Below are 22,910 nucleotides of genomic sequence, written 5' to 3' on the forward strand. Positions count from 1 at the left end.
TGTTAAAAAAAGTATTCATTCACAGAGGACAGTTCAAATGATTATAAGATTTAAAATGTAAAAGTAACAGCTAAGACTACTATTATGTTGACTAATACTTAAGACTATTACTATTTACACACAAGATTGTATTTCTCACCTAGGCAGAGGGGTTGCCTCTGTCTCCAGGTTGGTGTGGGGAGGACTCTGAGGCCACTTGCGCAGCTCAACAGGAGCGGCTGGTACAACTGGAGGCACTTCCGGAACCGGAGGCAACTCACTTTTACTCTTCTTCTTTTCTCTACTTTTATGTTTTTCCGACTTTTTGCTTTTCTTCTCTTCTTGCCTAGTGTCAGGAATTTCAGTTCTAGTCCTCACTTCCTCGGAACGTCTTTTGTTAGGTATGTGACTCAACCGGCTGAGGTCTATCCTGCACATGAGAGACGCAGGGAAAGGCTCTGGTTTGTGAGGAGGACTCGGAGGAGGGAGGGAGGGAATCCTCTCAGTCGGAGGAGGAGGAGGGGGAGGAAGAGGGGAGGGGGATCTGTCCCTGAGAGGTGACACTGACGTCCTATCACTGTTAGCGTTACACTCCACTACGATAACCCCGGGAGTTCCCTTCCCTCCCTTACCCCCCTTCCCACCTTTAGCACCGCACTTCCCGCCACCTTTACCCCCCTTTCCTCCTTTTCCGCCTTTGCCTCCTTTCCCACCGGTTTCGTCCCTTTTGATGCCGATAGAAAACAATTTCCTGAGGGTATCGTTTTTCTTCTTGTCAGCCACTATGTTGCCTTCAAAGTCCAACTTGGGAGGACTTTCCTCTTTTTTGATTTCCGGTTCACTTTCAGGAGTCATGCTTCTGGGTGCCCGTTTACCTGCAGGCGGTGCTGGAGGAACCCTGGACATCGGCTTTTGAGGAGAACAAGACACGGACTTGCTGGGGACTTCATCGTCAGAACTGTCAGAAGTGACTGTCGGCTTGCTGATTCGTTTTGGTTTCTTCTCGTCTCTCGAAGAGTCTCTCTTTTTTCTTTCCACCGAGCTCTCTTTCATCGGCCTCTTCTTGACAGGAGACGAGATTCCCCAAGCTTCATTATCACTTTCGCTAGAACTCGGGGCTCTCTTCACAGCCTTTTTCTTCTCCACTATTTCCTCTTCAGACTCCGAATACGCTGGAGTGGGCTTTGGCACTTGCTTTCGTCTGCCTCGCTTCTTAGGAGTCTTCTCCGCTGGTTTGGGCTCAGCCTTCACCTTCGTTGGAGACTTGTTCTCCCGCTTTGGCTTGGTAGGGCGGGTAGGGCTGGGAGGTGTGCGTGGAGGTCGACCGCGCGGCCGTGGCGGAGGAGGTGAGTCACTGTCCGAGGGTGTGTAGTTGCGCCGTGGCGGCGTCCGAGGCCCTCGTATAGGAGGTGGTGGAGGCCTGGCGTCATCGTCACTGTCACTATGAACAACGCTCTTGCTCTTGGGTGGCCGCTGTGCTCGCTTGCTCGGCCGGCCTCGTCGTCGCGGATGTTCCGGCTTGACTCGCTTGTTGTTGTCTTCCGAGTCACTCAAACTGGACAACAGCGGTTGAGGTTTGGCTAACACTTCCACATCCAGCTCTGAGTCGTCTTCATTCTTCTGTTTGCTCGAACCCTCCTGAAACAAAATGTAAAAACATATAACATTTTTACAGTTTTAGACATCTTTTACCACACTTATGTATCAATCAAGTAATCTGACTTAACATGCTTAGTTTTCTGAGAACTTAAGGCAGTACTAAACAGTTTCCTTTGGAAAGACACAAATTAGAGGATCTTTTGGGCTCAAACAAATTATACCTTGCATTCATTTCCCACAAGTTAATTTTAGGCACTAATAAAAGCAAACCTTTTATTACCACACAACTGTGCATACACAAAAATTATTACATTAGTTCACTTACTTGGCCAGACTTGTTGTCGTTGCTTGGCGCCGGCTGCAGCGGAGTAAGGAACCGCTCCAGGTTCCAGCGTGGCGGGGGCTCCTCTACGGGGGGCAGGGGGGCCGACGTGGGGGGCATGACTGGGGGAACCTCACTGCTAGAGTCACTCTCACTTGAGTCACTACCAGAATCTCCTTCCTCACTGGAGCTGGACTGAGCCACTGGAGACATGGGCTCTGGCAGCTGCGGTGGTGGAGACAGCAGCTCACTTATAGCTGGTGACAAGCTGTAACAGAGTAGAAATTAAATAAAAAGCAATGAACAAAGAAACAAACAGAAAAAATAACAAGAGAAAAAGATAAACAAAAATAAGATTAAAAAGGAAAAAGTTAATAAATAAAAAGATATGGTAAAAAAACTTTAGGGAAAAAGAAGAACTAAGGGAAGGGAATAAAAAAAATCAAAAATACAATAAGAAAAAGAGAAAAGTAAAGAAACAATATTTATTTAGATAATTACATTTTGTATCAAATTACATTATGAGGAATATAAGCAGATTGTTAGATTAAAAAATAAATATAGAGGTTGTGCAACATAAAAAGTTAATTTCTAGTTTCTCATTACACAAACAAATCAAATTATTAAAATAAACAACAATAATTATAGGACAAGAGAAAATTGGTAGAGATTGAGATAGAGGAAGCAGAGGAAACAGTCAGGACTTTGCCAATCAATATAAAGCTCGGTCTCAGCAAAGCTACATTGTACTTACTAGATCATGTCCTACCTGCAACACTATTGGTTTCTACAATGAATTACAGTTGGAGAATGGAACTGAATTAACAAATACGAGCGTGCCCAAATTGCAAATATTTTAATTCGGTGCAAAAGTTTTTTTTTAGAAAAAAAAACAATAATGCAATAAGTTACCCTTATCCTTTCAACAAACATACTGGTTTTAAGACAGTAAGGTGAATAAAACGACAAATTTACAATAGATTAAATTTGCTGATTGTGGATCCATGCGATAAAGAGTTGATACGATAATCAGGATCATAAGCTTTAAAATTACACCTCAATCGTGAAAATCGGTAGATTAAGTAGAACAGGTGAAAAAGGGATGTTACAGAGAAAACCCTAATTGTTGGGTATATAAAAGATTACTGTAATAGCTTAAGATTTCATGATAAATAATTGCCTTTTAAAAGATTTTTCAAACTCTTCTAGAGAATGAATGAAAAAGACAGCTGAAACAACGTTTTACAATCTAAATTCTTTCTACTAACCATATTTTTTGTTGACTATTCAAATTATGTCTGTTGTGATGATTATTAAAACATGTTATTGCAGAGTTTTTCGTGATTATAATTAATTTCATACAGAATTGTAATCTTTATTTTCACTCATAAAGTGTTTAATGTTTTATTTTATCTAAGGCCTAAAGCCTAAGTACAAATGTCAAAATGTATTCAACAGACTGGCTAGGTTAGGTTAGAACCACTCACATGGGCTTGTCAATGATGGGGCTGGTCTCAGGCGTGGCGGGGGCGAGCGGGGCATGGATGGGTGCGTGACAGACGGGAGGCACCACCGCGATGGGCAACTTGTCCCTGGCGCTGACAGGCGGAGGCTTGAGTTGTTGTTGCTGCAAAATAACATCAGTTGTCAGGAAATCTCTTAACATACAGTGATACAGTGTTAACTAAAAAATTGAGTCCTGCATTATTGTATCTTAAATTTAACTGAATATAACAATATAGCTAAAAATAAAAAATAACCCTTCAACCATTATAGGTACTTTAAAAAGTGTTTTTTAGTAATATATAATATTGGAATTGTAAAATAGCCTTTGAATTTTTGCCAAGCGTATTGGAAATGTTTTTAATCTTTTACTTTATAAAAACGTAGTATTTAGTGATTACATTAATTCAGATAACGACTAGAAGTAATTTAATAAATCGTCTATTCATTCCGGAAAAGATAGCCGATCAATATTGAACCTTATACAAGAATGAAGCTCTTGAAAAGTTTACTATAAACCACCAAACTAGGTTAAGAGTTAGATTCAGTTGCTAGTTAGTGAACTTGGTTGAGTTGCAACGATGTATAAACTAGAACCTGGTCTGTTACAGACTGTCCAATTGTAGAGGGAAACCAAGGAGATTTTAAACAATATTAAAAAATCATAGAGGAAAAAAACAGCAATTAAAATATGTGAAAGGAAAAACTTTGAAGTGGTATAAATATTATTTTTAAAACCCTTAGAAACCTTTAATTTGAAGATTATTGATAAAAAAAAAACAAGAAAAAACAGGACATTTGTTCACGGTTTGAGAAGGTACCCTAATGTAATGTTTGTCATTTGACATTGAAAATACTTACATTGTCATCATCATCGCTGTCATCGGACAAGCGAAGATCACTTTGTAGGTTTCTGAAACAAAGAAAATAATTTAATGATAGTTATTCAACAATAATTGCACACAAAGACTGGTGAACAAGAACATTATTAATACATTCAAAGTCATATTTTTGTTCTTTTGTTCAGGAGTGGCATTTGTGCTAGAAATCTAGAAGCCTAAAAGTCTAAAAGTCTACCGAGCTGAAATGTCAGTGTTAAATGTTTTGTGTTGTTTTACTGTGTATCTATTAGCCAAGAGATTCTAATTTTCTCATTGAAACTAGCTGAACTCGTTCCTTTTCAAAAAATTCCATACTAGCCAATTGGTGATACCTTTATTGGCTTAAAAGGTAATCGGTTCCAGAATTTTGCTAATTTATAAAATCCAGGTCTATTTACTGAGCTACAGGACATTTGTAGTAAACCCGGTGACCATAGTATGACAACCCAATCCAGATAAGTTCCACGCTAAACTCTTGACTACTTTCCTGACATTGAATATTGAACATATGCACACTCTTGCGAATGTTTATTTTTGAATCATGTAATGAGACAAGGTAAAATGGTCAATAGTAGGGGTGGGTTAGTCTGTTACCCTCACTGCTTCTGAAACCGTATAATTAATCCCCCTCTCCAACAGATAAGCCTGTAACTACATCTACTGTTGTCATCACTGTATCAATTATATGAATAATTAATTCAACCATTGTTTCCTGTTAATTAGATTGTGTTGAGATACACTGCCCAATGTTTTCCAGAGAGAAATTTGTACTAATTATTTGTGAATATTGCATTTACAGTAGTAACTTATTTTTTAACACTGATTTTTATATAGATTTAGACACGACTGTTAATATTTAGAAAACAATTACTACATTACAAGGTTAAATGACCTTTGTCAAGTTCGCAAAACCAGTTTCTACATATTTGGTCTTTTATTCTCAAAACATCCTTTTGTAAAGTTTGACTATTCATACATTTTCATAGAGAGAGCATATTTATCAACTAACTTTTTTATTCAATCCAGTATAAAAAGATTAATTTTTTTTCTAGTTTATTTCAAAAGCTGTATAACCTAGTACTTTAGAACGGGTTTTGTAAAGAAAATGTTTAAACCCTGATTTTGTTACACTTGTAGACTTGGTTGAGGTTGTAGCCTAAGACAGTATATAATGGGACCTACTACAAGCTATTATAGCAACCAGTTGCCACCATTCCAGTTGTCTTTTCTTTTCCGTGTTGTGTTGTGGTTGTGTGGATGACCTCGAATAACCAGTTAATTTTACATTTAGGTGTAAAGGTGTTTACGCTTTCAATTTTCCTGCGGTTTTGGTGCTTTGATGAAGTTACACAATTTCGTAGTTTACATCATATATTTTCAACCTTATCATTGTAGTGTAGTTACCATTATGTACTGAAATGTAGTTCTTGAGATGCCAACATAACTACTTTTGGACTATTTATTTGATTGTAATTACAAAAACTATTAATGCGGTTAGGTGGCAATACACACAAAATTAATAAATGCACAAATCTTTCCCTGTCACAAACACATACAGCTATAATTGTACTCGGCGTGGAAAATACGCTTTGAAATATGATAAAACATGGATCAAACAAATGTTTGTAACACAGAGATCATGTGCAGTTTAGGTCGGACCAACATGTAGGTCATGACACACTTATCTTCTACCCTCAATGTTTCTCCTGCTATAAACAAACTGGAATTATCATCAGCTTTAACCCGACAATCTGTGTGAAATTTGTAGTTTTCTCTCCATTTCTTCCAATCGTTTCTGTTACTATTGCTCGAATCATGAATTTCATAGGTACACGTTTAATTTAATGATGTTATGTGTATCGACATCAAAACGTATATCAACACGTTTAGTAAACAAAAATTAATAAGTTTGTATTTTGTACATATTACTGTCCCGAATCCAACGGACTGTAAACATTTTATTGTGAAATAAAACTATATTCCAAAAATAGGCAATTATAAACTAAAAATAAACACAAGTAGGATAAATAACAGATAATAAAGTACTGTAACAAATATAAATAATTAAATGTTAATTTATATTTTAAACAAGTTTGTGTTAAATTTATCAAAGTATATTTCTCGATACTCTTTTACATTTAACAGAATGATTTCCCCATAAAACTTGTTTTGTCGACATATTTGGAATACAATTATACAGTTTTTCATCAGAATAAAACGTGTAATTGTCTAACTTCGTGAAATAAAATCATAATCTTCCCCGACACTTCATTACACTCTATCCAAGAATAAGTTGTTCAGTTTCCCAACTTAACTGTCTACACCAGCAAAAAAAATCTTTCTACAGAAACAAAATTCGTTTGAAAACCAGACAAACTCAACTTTTCTCATAACGGCAATACAAGACCAAACAACGATTGTGGTAAGAACTAAGCAGCCAAGTGTCAAAACTTCATTTAATTAGGGTCAGCAGACCTCAGAAAAAAACCCACCCTTCCCACAACCCCCGGAGATCGGTTGTCAATACGATTACACGCCCCTCTTTATGGGGTAAAAAATCACGGACCTAAGACCCACCTTGGAAGCCGCACAATGAAAACTGCTTTCAACACAAAGCGATGCATTGGACACGTTTATTTTGTTTATGTCTTCCCTCCCAGAAACTCGATGTATTGAACTTGTTCCGACAGCTGAATGAATCGTCCAGGTTCCGACTCCTTTTCCATGCAAGTATGGAAAATTTTGATTTGATTCATTGAAAATATTGACGTCTTAGCCTTAGGTGAGCTACTACTTCATTTGGGCCACTCGAGTTAATAGGCCTAATACCACAATTAATAATACGTTTTCCAATCTCTCACTCTACTAGACAACACACACCCGCAATATTCCAAGTCTTGCATAGTCGCGACACCGGGGAGGGTGTACGTCGGGTGGAATGTCCGGGGGGGGGGAGCAATAAATCAAACAGCCGCTGTTAATGACTCGCTGATATTGTTAGCAGCACCCTCGCCTGCTAAATTACTTGACGGTTTAACTCCGGAATATAAATAAGAAAACTTTCCGTCACTTTTTCAGATTTCCGATTTTATGGCTTCTATTTCGATCAGAGATCGATTTCAGAACGGGTTTTTCATCTTTTCACTGTAATGTAAACTTTTCCCCTGAAATGTTTTGGGAGGGACATCAAGGGGGCGTAACATAGAACTTGTTCTAAAAGATTCTAAGTACTTGGCAAAGTTAATTTTTCTAGTTGAAACTCGATCGGTTTACTGTATTTTAAAATCTGTATACAGAACTTTCATCTTTATGGGATCCTCTGAAGAATACGTACCACTTCACTGAGTTTCCTTAATTTTTGTTATTACGCAATCTTTAAAATAATTTTTAGTTGAAGAATTCAACTAGGGAAGATGAACGTTTTTTAGGCATTACCGGAAAACATACATTACATTGACTTTCAGCTGACCTATGACGTTTTAAGGGAGTGTGTATGTGAAATCAACGCTCAAACAAAAGCCACACGAGCCACTAAGTAACAAATAGACAAGTGTAGAGGCGTCGTTGTGCGCTTTGTAGCACACGTCTGAGTTAATTAATTGACCAATAACGTGATATAATTGAGGAAGTTCCTTTAGTAGGCTTGGAAGCCATTATTGCTGTATTCATACTGGAAACACATCTAAAATGGCAACTAAACGATAGAATATATCAAATATAGCCAACTCCTTTGGAGATTTATCATTTATGAGGTGATGCTATTAAAATACTGTAAAGTATCCTAAAGGAAAAAAAACAAATAATCCAACAATGCAACAATGTGGTCAGCTGATTTGATGGAGATGATTTAACTATTGTAACTGAACAAAACAATACAAAGCTAATGATTATTTTCTAGCCTTTTTACGACCAAATATTAAAGCACAAGAAAGGCCACGGTAGGTCTACATCAGTTAGTGCCATTGTTTGTACAGAAGGCGGTGATCTCTGACAGTGTAAGTGGGAAGAGCAGGCAGTAAACCCAAAACGTGAGTTTCCAGACGTAATTGTTGTCAAAATATTCCATTTATGTAAATTGTCCTTTCGCTTTGACCCGCCGGCTGCCGCCTACAACTGTAGTGGACTTCTTGTCACTTGGGGTCTGGACGAATCGTATAACCTAAAATACACTCTACGTAAGCTATAGCAAAATTAATTGTGCAAGTTTAGTTCAAGTTGTGGTCTTAACTATCTGGAGATTTCAATGTAAACCCCGGAGATATAAAGATCTGAGGATTGTATTTCTATTGTTACAAGAGAGCAACCAAGGGGTCAGGGGGTTTTCGTAATACAGGTAGTATTTTAGCGTTGATGGACTTTTAAGGTATCAAATGAAATTTCTCTATATGCGGAATAAACTGGGAGTTCGCCCTTGAATGTGTGGAATAAAAAGGGGATTTCTTCTTGAATATAATTCTTATAAATTGCGTTCTCGTTCAACGTAAAACGCGATATTTTTAATTTATGAGATAAATACTTAGATTTCTTTACAAGAACCATCACAACGAGTACGTGACGTAGAACTGGTCTAAGGCACCGACTGTACTCCATAGTCAATGACTGTACTCCGTAGTCAATGTCTAAGGGCAGGGGGTTCCGAGTATTGTCAAAAACTTCCTGGGAAGGTCAGGGACAAAAGCTTAAACCGTCGCTAACGTCCTTCAACACCGGTTTTGGGGTTGAGAGCTCAACACGCTTTCAAAACTCTCTCAATGGACAGGTCTGTTTCAACAACAAACAGTGCATGGATAATTCGACAATTTGTTTAGAATTTTAGGACTCATTGAGACATCGTAGTTTTACGTAAAAAAATGCATCTTCTAGCAAAGAGTGTTCGGGCCGACAGAATATTCCAAGAGTTTAACCGTAACAGAATTTCTCAGTGTAATTGAGAAAATCGTGACAGAAATACACGTCACATTCTTGGAGCAAACTCATCAGCAGTCTAGCAGCGTCATCACATCACCGCCATGTTGTCAGCTGACTCTCCCTCGCATAATCAGCTGTTATCTACCAACAATCAGCTGATACTTCTCGATGTATCCACCTTGCGACGTTTTCTACAATGCACTGATATCTTTCCCTCTCCTCATGATCAGCTGTGTTATCTCCAATGAAAAATATCTGAATCTGTAACTTCTCCATAACAACCTATTATCTCTAAAACAACCCCTTTTTAACCCATAATTTACTATATTTTTTCAACGAGTGAACCTTCCAGAATTAATTTAACAAACGACGAAGCGTGATTTACGTTATCAAAGCTACAACCTCGCGGTATTCCAAGATGTAGGTCAAAATCAGACGGGCGGAACCTTTCACTGGCCGCGGTCGAATGAATGATTTGCCTTTCTAAAGTCCAGCGCTACAGATTACGACGTCCCGCGGGCCAACGCACTGCACTGACGTCACTACCTCGATATGTGCGGAGGGATTAGGTATCAATCTCATAGATAAGAAAGTGTTGCTACTTAAAATTGTAGTAATAATGGCGAGAAGAGATTTTATTGTTCAATATTTTGTCGTAGAGGTGTTTTATGAAGGGTTGTGCACTATTTGAACACAAAACAATAATTAATTAGGTTATTTAGTCTTCGGTAGATAGCCACGATGATGAAATCGCGACAGTACAGGCCGATGTTTCGGATGGATTTGCTGCAAGTATCCATTTCGTAGGTAGTATTTTGGCAAGTTTATCGATACAATCATCGAATCATCTTTCGTATAACAATATTCAACAGTTTGCTCTGACCGTGGAGGCCTACCTTCTAGCTTACAAAGTCGATTAATTTTAGTTAAACCCAGATCGTATTGGTGTTTGTTTATGTTTCCTAATCTAAACATGTAGCCTAGTGACTACAATGATGGGAACCGACTGTATTGTTCAATATTTCTGTCACAGCGAGGTTAAGAGGATATAGGAGATGCTGCTTAACAACCATTAAAGTAATTTTGTTACGTATTTCTACCCCTATATCATATCGGTGTATGTTCATGTATCCTAACCTAAACATGTAGTGTCTACAGTGGTGGGAACCGACTGTATTGTTCAATGTTTCTGTCACAGAGAGGTGACGAGGATATAGGAGATGCTGCTTAACAACCATTACAGTAATTCTTATGTATTTCTACCCCTATATCATATCGGTGTATGTTCATGTTTCCTAACCTAAACAAGTTGTGTCTACAGTGATGGGAACCGACTGTATTGTTTGATGTTTCCGTCACAGAGAGGCGAGGAGGATATGGGAGGTGCTGCTTAACAACCATTAAAGTAATTTTGTTATGTATTTCTACCCCTATATCATAACGGTGTATGTTCATGTTTCCTAACCTAAACAAGTTGTGTCTACAGTGATGGGAACCGACTGTATTGTTTGATGTTTCTGTCACAGAGAGATGAGGAGGAGATGGGATGTGCTGCTTAACAAACAATACCCGAATACATCTATTTGATTTTACATTATTTACCCCTAAAACGTGTATAGTGTATGTGTAAGTTTATATTTACTAGCCTAAACAAGTTGTGTCTACAGTGATGGGAACCGACTGTATTGTTTGACGTTTCTGTCACAGAGAGATGAGGAGGAGATGGGATGTGCTGCTTAACAAACAATACCCGAATACATCTATTTGATTTTACATTATTTACCCCTAAAACGTGTATAGTGTATGTGTAAGTTTATATTTACTAGCCTAAACAAGTTGTGTCTACAGTGATGGGAACCGACTGTATTGTTTGACGTTTCTGTCACAGAGAGATGAGGAGGAGATGGGATGTGCTGCTTATAAGAAACAATGCCCGAATACATCTATTTGATTTTACATTATTTACCCCTAAAACGTGTATAGTGTATGTGTAAGTTTATATTTACTAGCCTAAACAAGTTGTGTCTACAGTGATGGGAACCGACTGTATTGTTTGACGTTTCTGTCACAGAGAGATGAGGAGGAGATGGGATGTGCTGCTTAAGAAACAATGCCCGAATACATCTATTTGATTTTACATTATTTACCCCTAAAACGTGTATAGTGTATGTGTAAGTTTATATTTACTAGCCTAAACAAGTTGTGTCTACAGTGATGGGAACCGACTGTATTGTTCGACGTTTTGAGGCAGACTGCCGCAGCGAGGGGAGGAGGGGACGCCACGTGGGTTATAAAAGGTCACTCCGTGATTTACAGGTCATCGCCAGTCCCAGCCTATTTTGGAATCAAGATACACCTCGAAGATTTATCTATTACACAGCTTCCTTGGATACGAGAAGCAAACAATTAAGTTGTTAACGACTTTTTCAGCTACAACATAATTAATTGTTTCATCTCAACCAAGTTAATCGCCAAACCTAACCCATACGTTTAGATTTAGCCCTCATGAACATTTAAAAGAGAATTACAGTTTTTTATGTAAATATTTTATCTCGACCAAATTAATTGCCAAACCTAACTGTTTCGGAAATGTCTCCCCCATAAACATCTTTAAGGGAGGAAATACAATATTAAAAATGTATTTAGAAAATTTCTTTTATGTATCCATCACTGATTGAATTAATACAAGATTCCAATTCAAAAATTTTAAATATTTTTTTAAGATTCAATGATAGCAATATTGTACATAAATACCTACAAAAATACTCCATAAGAAACTTTGCTTAACTCCATAATGCATAATAAAACAAACAACACTTGAATCAATCACATTTTTCTTAAGGATGAAAAACGTAGAATCGCAAAAATGTTCAAGACAATCTTATTATTTCCCAGAGGTCTGTGCAAGGAAGAAATCCAACATGGAGTAATAAACTACTTCACTGCCACCTCTAGTGAATCTCATCTAAGAGTTTAAACTCCATGTCTCTCTTAGTGTGCTATTAGGTTTTACTTTACTTCCCATGTTGGTACCATGTTAACTGTCCTTAATTGTTCAAAATGTAGCAAACAAGTAATCAAATTATACAAAATACAAGAAAGTGGAAAAGTGAAAACGTACGTTTAACTTGACATAAAACTTAATTTTTAACTATTAATATGTTAACTCTTTTGCGTTACAAGTTTGTATATAATTATTGTTTGCACTTTCTTGTGATGACTAATATTTTGTAACTAATTCTATAATTTAATCTACCCTCTACTTATTTATGCCCGATATATTTGATTGTTATTTAGGACATTACATTACTGTAGTAAAAAATTGTTGTTCGTACGAAAATTATTGTTTTTTTCAATAATTAACAGATATAATGATATTGAAACAATAGTTTATAGTTTATTAGTTTGAGCACATTTCCATTGTCAGTTTGAGGGGATGAGTTAGTTTGTAGGGTTAGGTTAGTAGATTAGGCTCTGTTTGAAGATTGAATTAGATAGTTAAAAGTTGAAGCGTGAATATTACACACTATACTGTACTTACAGGGGAGGGTAGTGGGGGTGGGTTTTGCCGGACGGTAGTTGTAGGCCATTTCCAGCGTTGAGAAGACTACTGCTCCGCTCTGAAACAAAACACAACATTAAGAAATTTGTAAACACAAACAAATAAAGTGTACAGAACGACTCGTCAATCACTGAACGAAAATTAGTAACCTGGTACGACACATATTAAAAATACAGTGACAATTTTTTTTTGTATGTTTTTGAGTGGATTCTACCAATTTCTTGAACGAAAAATACGTGAATTGTTTTGAAATTTAGATTTTTCTGCAACATGCGTTGTTTTTGTCGTAGTATAGGAAATGCTTTGAATTTCACCTACCATGGGTTTATTACTAACTCAAGTAAAATAATTTGAGTGTATTTAATTTACTATAACAATTATGGTTCTCGTGAAATAGTTTGCTTAGTTAATGACGAAAAATATACATACACGAGTCGACGTAGTGTCTTTTCTACTCTTCATCACAAGTGAATTTCTATTTTAGTGAGTATTTAGAACCTAGTAAAGGAAGGGTCTATTTTTTTAATCATCGTGAAATAAAACAGCTTCGCCCATTTTCCATCACCACGACCGTATGTATTCCAACATCATCTCATTAAATTACACAACTCCAAGGCACAAGGATATGTAAGTTCACGGACTTCTATGTAATCTTTACTGCATACAAAGATTGATAAACCTTGCGAGTCCAGTACATCACGATTCATCTAAATATATTACCATAATTCAGTTCACGATGGGAGGAACTTCTATGATGCAACCGCGTTGCTCTGTGCAGCAAAGCATCATGGGTAATGATGATCAGCTGATCGGGCCATGAAACATTCTACAGTACTTTCCAAAGACATCAGAATATTTTTAAGAGAAATCCTTATGACGAAACAGAAACGTGGATTATCTGTATAGCTTTGATCAAACATTCAAATATCAAAAACCTGTTACAATACACATCGCAATTTTCCCCATTTCACGCGTGTAAATTAACCATATATTTTACACCAAATACGATAAACCGACCGCAATTACTTTATGGCTCATAAAGATTTAACAGCGTCAGTCGTAAACACGCATTCACCCTCCGTTGATGACGTGGTGAAACGCGTGTCTGACACGCACGCGGCAACGCGGCAAAACACGCGTGCAAGGCGTCATAAAGCGCGGCAAAACACGCGTGTACGGCGTCATAGAGCGCGACACAGCGCCTTGTATGTGAAGCTATTCTAACTCTTCATTGACTGAAGCTGTGTCCTATGGTAATGTGACAATCAATGTTATTTTACATTGATGTTAGGGAGAGAAATCTTGAAAAAAAGTCCTGAAAAGAGAAAGTCCTGAAGAAAAATCGGTCTGAAACTTTTAAATTTATTTAATTAAAATTGGGGATTAAGGGATACCAATGATGGATATGTATGACGTGACCAACAACAGCGCCAGTACGACAATGACGTCATCATAAATGAATCCGTCATCTTATGACGTAACATACGAAATGAGTCTTTCCTTTTAAAACGTAAAATATGATTCAGAATGTGTCCGCACGCGTACAACGTCATGTATGAATGAGAATGTATGCGTATCGTCTTATGTACGAAAGTAATTGCACGATTGATTATGACGTCACACACTAGTTTGTGTAAGTTCTAATGTGACGTCACGGTTGAAAGCGTGGGTTTATTTACGACGTGCGTGTGTGTGAGTACATTTATGTCATACTTATGACTATGAGTACTTGTAGGTCACCACATTCGCGTATGTGCATGTACTTTGATGACGTCACAGACAGGTGTGTCAGTACACTTACGACGTCACAGACATTGTTGTACGTCGCGTGCGCGTGTGCGTGAGCGTGTCGTGCGCCGCGTGACCAACGTATCCTTTATCGCGTCGACACGAGCAGGATATGGGAAGTTCGAGGACCTGATACGAATATAAACAACTTTATCGACAAAACGATTGTACAAGTACAAGTCGTCAGTCTGTAAGACGTAAACTGATAGAAATCATCAGTTTTGTCGTCTCTTGATGGTTTTCTGTCAGTGTAACGCATTCTCTCGGAGTTGTTTGTCAATGTTTTTTTTCTATATGTTTGAACTATTTTGACAGGTTGTTATATTAATTATAGATATTGATGAATTTTCATGTACAAATGTGAAACAGTTGAAGCCAGTTTGTACATAAAGAAATTAACATTGAATAAATCTCATAGAAATTGCTACTATTGTACTTCACTTTTCTCTTTGTGTTTACCAAAACACTGGTTTAGTACTTATGTTTCTGTACATACTATGACTGTAGATAAGACGCTACATAATTCACAATAGGTTACTTGTTCAGTTTGTAATTGTTCAAGACTGGTTTATAAGAAAGGATAGTGTAGAATCCAGAAAAATACTCTACATTTGGCTCAATTAAAAAAGTTTTTATCCTAAAACTGACAACAACTTCACCGTGTTAAAGTAATGTCTACTTGACGGTGTGGTTTGTTCTTGGAAAGGAGAACTACGAAACAATTCAATAACTTATTTTGAATTGGTTGATCAATAATAGGTCTTGAAAATGACGCAGATGTGAAGTCTACTCTCACAACAAAACAATAAAAGTCTCCTCCAGGATGCAAAGTCAATGATTGAATGTCTAACATAGTTACGCCTCGATTTAAGACTCTAAATGAACAAATAACATTTTAATTAATATTTTTTAAATCGTTGATTAATTTAGTTATTGTCATATTATTTCACCACATAGCTATTTAGAGTTCCAACAGAACCGTCAACAAACTATAAACAAGTCCCACTATCACGGGCCGATGCGGTTACTAGTGTTAACAACCACATGATAAGACCGGGCGAGTTAGTGCAGTGGTTTACAGCGAGTTTACGACGATTACTCGTGGTGCTCACACGTGGATTGCGTCGTCAAGTTGATTGCAAAACTGTCTCCAGCACTAAGTGATTAGTCGTCTGGTAGACATTCGAAAAACGAATAAATACAAGATAGATAAATTCACGTAACGGTGTTTATTTCTTGTCACCCAAATGTGCTTTACGATTTAAAGTATGCATAATTGATGTGGGTATACATCATATCACTTTTCAGACTTAATATATTCTTCACTAAGTTAGTTTTCACTACATGTATGTACACAAACTAGTTAAGGGATAGCAGAAGTATTGTTGAGCAGATTTCATCTCCCCTCAAAATCACCTGATCCCACCCTCAAAATCAACTGATAAATTCTAAAAAAATTACCTGATCTCTCCTCAAAATCACCTGATTCCCCCCTAAAAATCAACTGATCCCCCCTCAAAATCAACTGATCCCCCCTCAAAATCACCTGATAACCCCCTCAAAAACAACTAATCACCCCTGAAAATCAACTGATCACACCTAAATATCATCTGATCCCCCCTCAAAATCAACTAATCCCCCCTCAAAATCACCTGATAACCCCCTCAAAAACAACTAATCACCCCTAAGAATCAACTCTTATCACACTTAAAAATCACCGACCATATATCACAATCACATGATGACCACTCGAAATACTCTGACCACCCCTAAAATTACCTGATCTTCCCTAAACAGTAAACCAACTACTATTTAAAATTGACAGAAAACAACGCGTTTACGAAAGTTGTTAAACATCGAAAAGCTATAAAATGAAAACCCCTTTTCATTCACTCTGTAACTCTCACCACCTCACAAAGATCACTAAGTTTCTATATAAACTAACATCACCTCTATCTAAATAATTACACCCGCGCGGGGGCGGATACCTGTTGCCGCAGGGTGTTTCGTTAAGTGTGACTCATGCGCATGTGCAATGGTCTGTTTTACCAGTCATGCGCAACATTCTGTGTGTTGGTTGCGCTTCCGTGTAGGCGTGATTGGTATATTGGAGATAGATAATCGACGGAGTAGGAGTTTAAATTCTACCACAGCGCTGAATCGATACTGGAATATTACTCACAGAGAAGAGGTCGTTTCGAAAACTACTTTTTCTCACACTGCAGCAAAAACGGCCGTTTTCGATGCATGCGTTGCGGTACTAAAGTAGTTCATTTCATCATTAGGGTTAAAAAATCTGCTCGAATGGAGGACATTTAATTTATTATCATAACATTCATTTATTTTCCTAAAGGAGTTGATTTGAAAAAAGTATGATACTGTACTAATCTATGAAAATACGTATAAAATGGAATGTAAAAACTAGTATCCTTTACAAGAGATTATCTGCATTAACTTGATTTTACTAAATGAAAATACAAATCGTTAAGTCGTATAGAAAATCGTTGACCAAAGTCGCACCAACTTCACGGCTGACTGAGTTCTTGGCTCTCAACAATTCCATTAAGCATAAACCTCGATCGACCGTTCGTCTGGACGCTTCAGATTAAAACGAGACTTTCTGTTTCCACACTTTTTAATTCCGCTTCCTACTAATTTAGTTTTATGGAATCATCGGTTGTTTTTTTTAAAATTTGATTCCGAAGAGCTAATTATTTACTCATCAATAATTAACGTTTGAATATTTGATGAATGGTTGCAATATTTTATTTGATCTTTAGATATGGGGGTTTCCTGCTGGACCCTACATTTTGAAATTACAGTATTAAATTATTGTAAAAGAAAGATCACTTTATTTTACAACAATACATCCCTTGGGGGGATGATCTTCTTCAAATGGTCATCTTTATTCTAAACCCAGCTTAAACTTTAACATTGTAATTTAATGTCTACTTGAATTAATTTTGTACACGACACATTTTAGAACTGATCAGTTTCATTGGAAAATAATCTAGATACTTGAGCATTTAATAAGTTTAACACTTAAAATCATTCAAACTATTGTTTACTAAATCCTATGGACGAATCTTTGACAACTTTTGCAAAAATTTAAAAACTGTAGAAAACCAAACAAATTTACATATTGTAAACACAAGCAAACACATTTCATACAAATGTATAAAACAAAACAATGTCGATTCAGACGAGCTCTGTCCAAAGTCGTATACATGTTCTGTCACAGCTGACACCGTAAAAGGGGGGTGAAAGGGGGGGGGGAGAGAAAGCAATATGTATGTCGGTTGGTTTATAGTAGTGAGGGGGGGGGGTTAAAACTAGTGACAGTCATGAAGTTGGTTTGAAGTTAAGACAAAGTTTAAGTTAAGTTAGTTGAGTTAAAAGGTGGCTTAGCAATACTCACCGATTGTACTTAATTTAAAATTATAGTGGCATTATTTTTAAGTGAGGGTATAACAAAACATAAGCATATTTGAGTATGTTTTTATGAGTTATTGACAACAACTGAGTTAAAATATGATTTTCAATTAAAATAGCTTACAACATTTTTTCGAAACAAAATTGAAAACTCTTGATAATGTTGTGTAAAAAAATATAAAAAAAGAAAATATTGACAAATAAATGTTTAGATTTGTTATCAACAAGCAAATTGTGCAAAATCACCTAATGACACCGAAAAATCACCTGATCTCCCCTGAAAATCACCTGATCCCATCCTCAAAGTTAACTGATCACCCCTCAAAAATCTCTTGATCTCTCCTCAAAATCAACTGATCGATTCCACCCTCAAAATCACCTGATTGCCTCTAAAACCAACTGATCACAACTAAAAATCATCTGACCCCCCTTAAAAATCGACCATATATCAAAATCACATGATCGCCACTCGAAAAACTCTAATCACCCCTAAAATTACCTGATCCCACCTAAACAGTATTCCGACTCCTATTGAAATCGACAAAAAAACCTGTCTATAAGAAAAGTTGTTAATCCTCGAAAAGCTATCAGATTAAAGCCCTTTTTCATTCAGCCTGTAACTCTCACCAACTCATAAATATAACTACGCTTTTATATAAATTAACATAAACTCTATAAAAAAAACTACCGGTACTTAAAATGTAAAATAAATACTTAATAATGTAACATAAAGCACCAATAAAAATAATTATTAGAAAACATTTTTAACAAGCTTTTGACGGTTCAAGATACAAAAAGACACATAAACGAAAATGTATTTTCACTTGAATACATCCAAGATCAGATCACGTTTAAAAATCTCCGTTTAAAGGGAAGAACGAGAAACGAGCCACAGTTATCTTACGAGTTATCTTGCTTTGACAGTTTTGATTTGATTCGCTCAGCAGGTAAGCGTTGAAAGGGTCAATTTCAAAATAATTGACAAGGTTACACTTGAAAGAACGGGAGTTGATACCAAAATTAATTTGATCAGGATTACCAATAAAATACAACTTTATATTCAAACCTTATTACACAGTATTTTATTTTGCCGATTTGGTAATAGGTTTATATTTACACATTTCTACCTTTAGTTTTAGGATGTATGGCGGTACTGTACATTGTTTTTACTTTATATTGGAAACACTAGTACAAATTGTAATCAAGGAATTATTGTGATTATTGTGGAAAATTGCAGTTATAGTAAAAAAAAAATAATAAAATAAATAGATTTCCATTCGCGATGAATTAGAATATAACCTTAACCTTAACTCAGTTTCACCGGGACTTTAGTGTTGTTAGAATTGCCAAAGAGGAGACACGGAACTGCAAGTAGACTTTCGTCCTAACGTATTTAATTTAATTCGATACCAATTGTACCAGTCGAATTCGTTATCGCACCAACATTAACGTTATCGTAATGACGATTGACCGAGTGTTTACTTGAAGATTAATTTGATACGATTGGATTTGTTCAATTAATCAGGCAAATCATCGGATGGTTTACACAATGAATCGGTACAAGCCAACTACAATTGACGGCAACTAATCGATTAATCGTTTTAACGCCTTTTGTACATCATATCTTATCGCAATCACGATTAACCGATTGGCGACCAGATTTATCGATACGCCGAATGAAATTAATCACACAAATCATCGGATGATTTCACGATATATTTAATCGGTCCAAGCCGATTACTCCGACAGTTGTACTCGTTGCCGGAAACGTTTAAGGCCTACGGGAGTACGGGACGTTTTCTACGCAAAGGCGTACACACAATCAATGCGTTAAAGGGAGGACAACCCCACATTTGGGACGGGGCCAAACCCCCCCCCCCCCCTCACGTACACTGCGAGATCAACTCCACTCTAACCGATATTCCGGGTTACTGGGTTTTAACTACCACTCAAATTTTATACCCGATGGTATACACACTTGCTCACACCGCTAGAAGATGAAGGGTTGTGTTATGATTGTGATAAGGGTCAAAACGTGTTTTTGACTCCCTTTTACACTTTTGATACTTTTTGTTTTTCACTTTGCGTCCGATAAAAAGGGGGTTAATAACCTGTGGGTATTTTTTTGTTCGTGAGGTAATGTATTTAATTTCTATATGATTTTATAAGCCTCACCATAAACTGTTTTAGGAGATTGTTACTAATTAAGTTTGTATTGTTTACATGTCGTATGAGAAGAACACTGAAGAAGGTCGTTCTTATGTTATGACATTTTAAAAATATATAATGCTATACAAATAATTACAAAAAAACAAAAACAAATGTAATTCTAAAGGTTTAAAGTGAATTTTACAACACTTAAAGGACAACCAGTAGTTGACAAGTAAATCTTTATATCTTTTAATCGTAATAAATCGTTTGTAAAATAACGAAAATAACACATATGTAGTGGTAATGGTGGGCAAAAACATTTTAAAACTACCTGTAGCTTATACAGTTGATAAATTAATAAGGGATGGAGGTCAATTGATCAAGCTAGTAGCTTCTCTTTAATAATGCAAATTATATGGCTGTTTTTGATCTTGCCAATTATGAAATTAATAATTCGGCTGCTATTATGCCAAGCGTATAATTAACAGGCTAGACTATCAGAATAATAGTTGTACATCATCTGCGAATTAACCTAGTTGCACTAAAAGGTAGCAAAAACCCAACGGAAACAGGATGGGAAAGTACAAGAGGCTTATTAACACGTTATTTGCATACGCTAAACGAATCATATTTAACTCCTGGTAACAAATGGAAGAGACCGATCACCTATGCAGATGTTTTCGCAAAATATCCCACGTCTTGGTGAAAAATACCCCAATTATCTCCCAAGGACTACGTTTTCAACTAATATACGCGGCTGTTGATGAAAATAGCGAAATATTCCACAAGTGTAAACCATTCTCCAACACATTTTATCCCTCAGCCATCCCCAAAATCCCGATTCCGGGATAAATCCCTAAGCACATCTGTAATGAGCAGCTGCTGGAGTCACCTGTCGACAGCGGAAGTGTTCGGAACTGCCGGAAGCAGGGCTACCAACTGCGACGCTCCAATTCTCTCACCGTTGGTGGATGTCGATGAAATATATATTTTAGGAAATAAATGTTTAACGTGTAGATAAAACTTGCGCCACGTCACGTCTTTTTGACGCGAGCGAAACCCGCGCCAACGGAGTGGTCTGTTCGGAAGCATAGATAAAATAACAGAATAGAGAATTAAACATATTTCTAATATGATCTGTCATGATGCCACTGATTTTGAAGAGACCAAGTAGAGTCCATATAGTTTTGTAAAAAATAGAGCCCAATTTGATGTGTATAGATTACAAATCAATTCTGAGAGCGCTGATGATTCACTGAAGTTATCTTATTTTTATTCAATTTTCCATTTTGCTCCACTATTTGCTTTTAATACCATGAATTGGCAAATAGTGTGCAGATTATAGAGTTTTTAAGTGGGTTTAATAAACGCTTTCTAAATACTGTACAGTACACCGGACTGAAAACTATATAAAAAATGTATTAAGCCGATTATATGAAGATGCTAATTCCAAAGGAGGACGTACTTTTCAATGTCATTGATTAAAATAAATTATGCTTTATTGCTGATTGTTTATTGCTTTCATTTGGACACTATTTGGTGAGCAGACGTTTTGAATATATTTTTTTAGAGACAAGCAGATATATACTATGGCTCTGCAAATGGATGTTAACAAAAATAGAAAAAATAGTACAAGTAATATATTTATCGAAATTTACGAGAAGTAGGTAACTAAATAAATCCGACAGCAATGTTTAGTAGATTCAAATAAAACCAATATCGGGATCAATAAAACAAAAATCAAAGAAATAAAGCACTGTTGATGAACTTATAGACATAGGAAGTAAATGTTGCATCTCATCTCACCAACATCGAGTGACACCTACTGGACTGAAAGATCTTTTTTAATTTTTAGTTCCAATAATTTCGACGACACCAACTTCAAAGAGAATAAAAAACACTCGACTCCGACAAGTCCCTCAAATTGAAAGTGACAAATAAAAAATGAAAATAAATTTGACTCGAGTTAAATAAGGTAGCTGAAACGAGAGTAACGATAAAACGAAATTGGAACGCTAAGCCGAACTGTGTTGAATAGCTTCTCAGGTCCTTCAATAATTGTTACCATGGTCCGACATTCGATTGTTAATTGTTCCGAAATTCTATGGTTAGTGCTAGAATTTTCTTAAATCTATGAGGTTTAAGCTAGAGTTTTATGAGGTTTAGCTTAAATTGATAAGGTTTCAGCATATTCTTTTTAAATCTATGTTTGAGCTATAATTTCCTTAAAGTGAAAAGGTTTGAGTTAGGATTTCCTAAAACCGATTGATATAGAATTATCTAATAGCAATATGGGGTACAGTTTAACAAAATCGATTAGGTTGTCGAATTTCCTTTAATCAAAAATTTTTCAGGCAGTAATTCCTAAAACCGACATTGATTGAAGTAGAATTGTCCAACATGTACCAATTAAGTTTGGTTTGGGGTAAAGTTTCCCTATGATCAAAAATGTTTGAGGTAGAATTTTCTATAATAAAAAAAAGGTTTGAGGTCGAGTTTCATTAAATCGAAGAGGTTTAAGGTCTTCTAAAACCGATAGGGTTTGAGTTCGAATTCCCTCAAATCTATAAGGTCGAATTTCCTAAGATCGATAAAGTTTGAAATCGACTTTTCTAAGATAGATAAGGTTTGAGCAAGAATTCCCTAAAATCGAAAGCTTAATTCCATAGTTCCCAAGGATCCATACATTACAACACCATTGTGTACCACTAGTAGTTCCATAAATCGATCCCTACCGACTACCGACTACCGATAGTTCCCACCTCCGTGTGGTAGGTAGCTCGGT

At 36.5% G+C, this 22,910-nt stretch overlaps 1 protein-coding gene across 2 annotated transcripts in view; it reads right to left on the reverse strand.

Moving 5' to 3' along the window:
• Window positions 1-22,910, reverse strand: part of LOC128987398 (AF4/FMR2 family member lilli-like) — a 221,841-nt gene that overhangs the window by 10,432 nt on the left and 188,499 nt on the right. For both annotated transcript variants that reach the window (XM_054408227.1, XM_054408228.1), the window contains exons 8-12: window positions 12,734-12,812; window positions 4,265-4,316; window positions 3,388-3,527; window positions 1,904-2,168; window positions 140-1,617 (exon numbers count right to left, since the gene is read on the reverse strand). In XM_054408227.1, the coding sequence (XP_054264202.1) occupies window positions 140-1,617; window positions 1,904-2,168; window positions 3,388-3,527; window positions 4,265-4,316; window positions 12,734-12,812 (2,014 nt within the window). The remainder of the gene's footprint in view (window positions 1-139; window positions 1,618-1,903; window positions 2,169-3,387; window positions 3,528-4,264; window positions 4,317-12,733; window positions 12,813-22,910) is intronic.

The sequence above is a fragment of the Macrosteles quadrilineatus genome, unplaced genomic scaffold, assembly GCF_028750875.1.
Source record: "Macrosteles quadrilineatus isolate MER2022 unplaced genomic scaffold, UCM_ALF_1.0 Scaffold_2__2_contigs__length_208266976, whole genome shotgun sequence".
NCBI classification, from domain to species: domain Eukaryota; kingdom Metazoa; phylum Arthropoda; class Insecta; order Hemiptera; family Cicadellidae; genus Macrosteles; species Macrosteles quadrilineatus.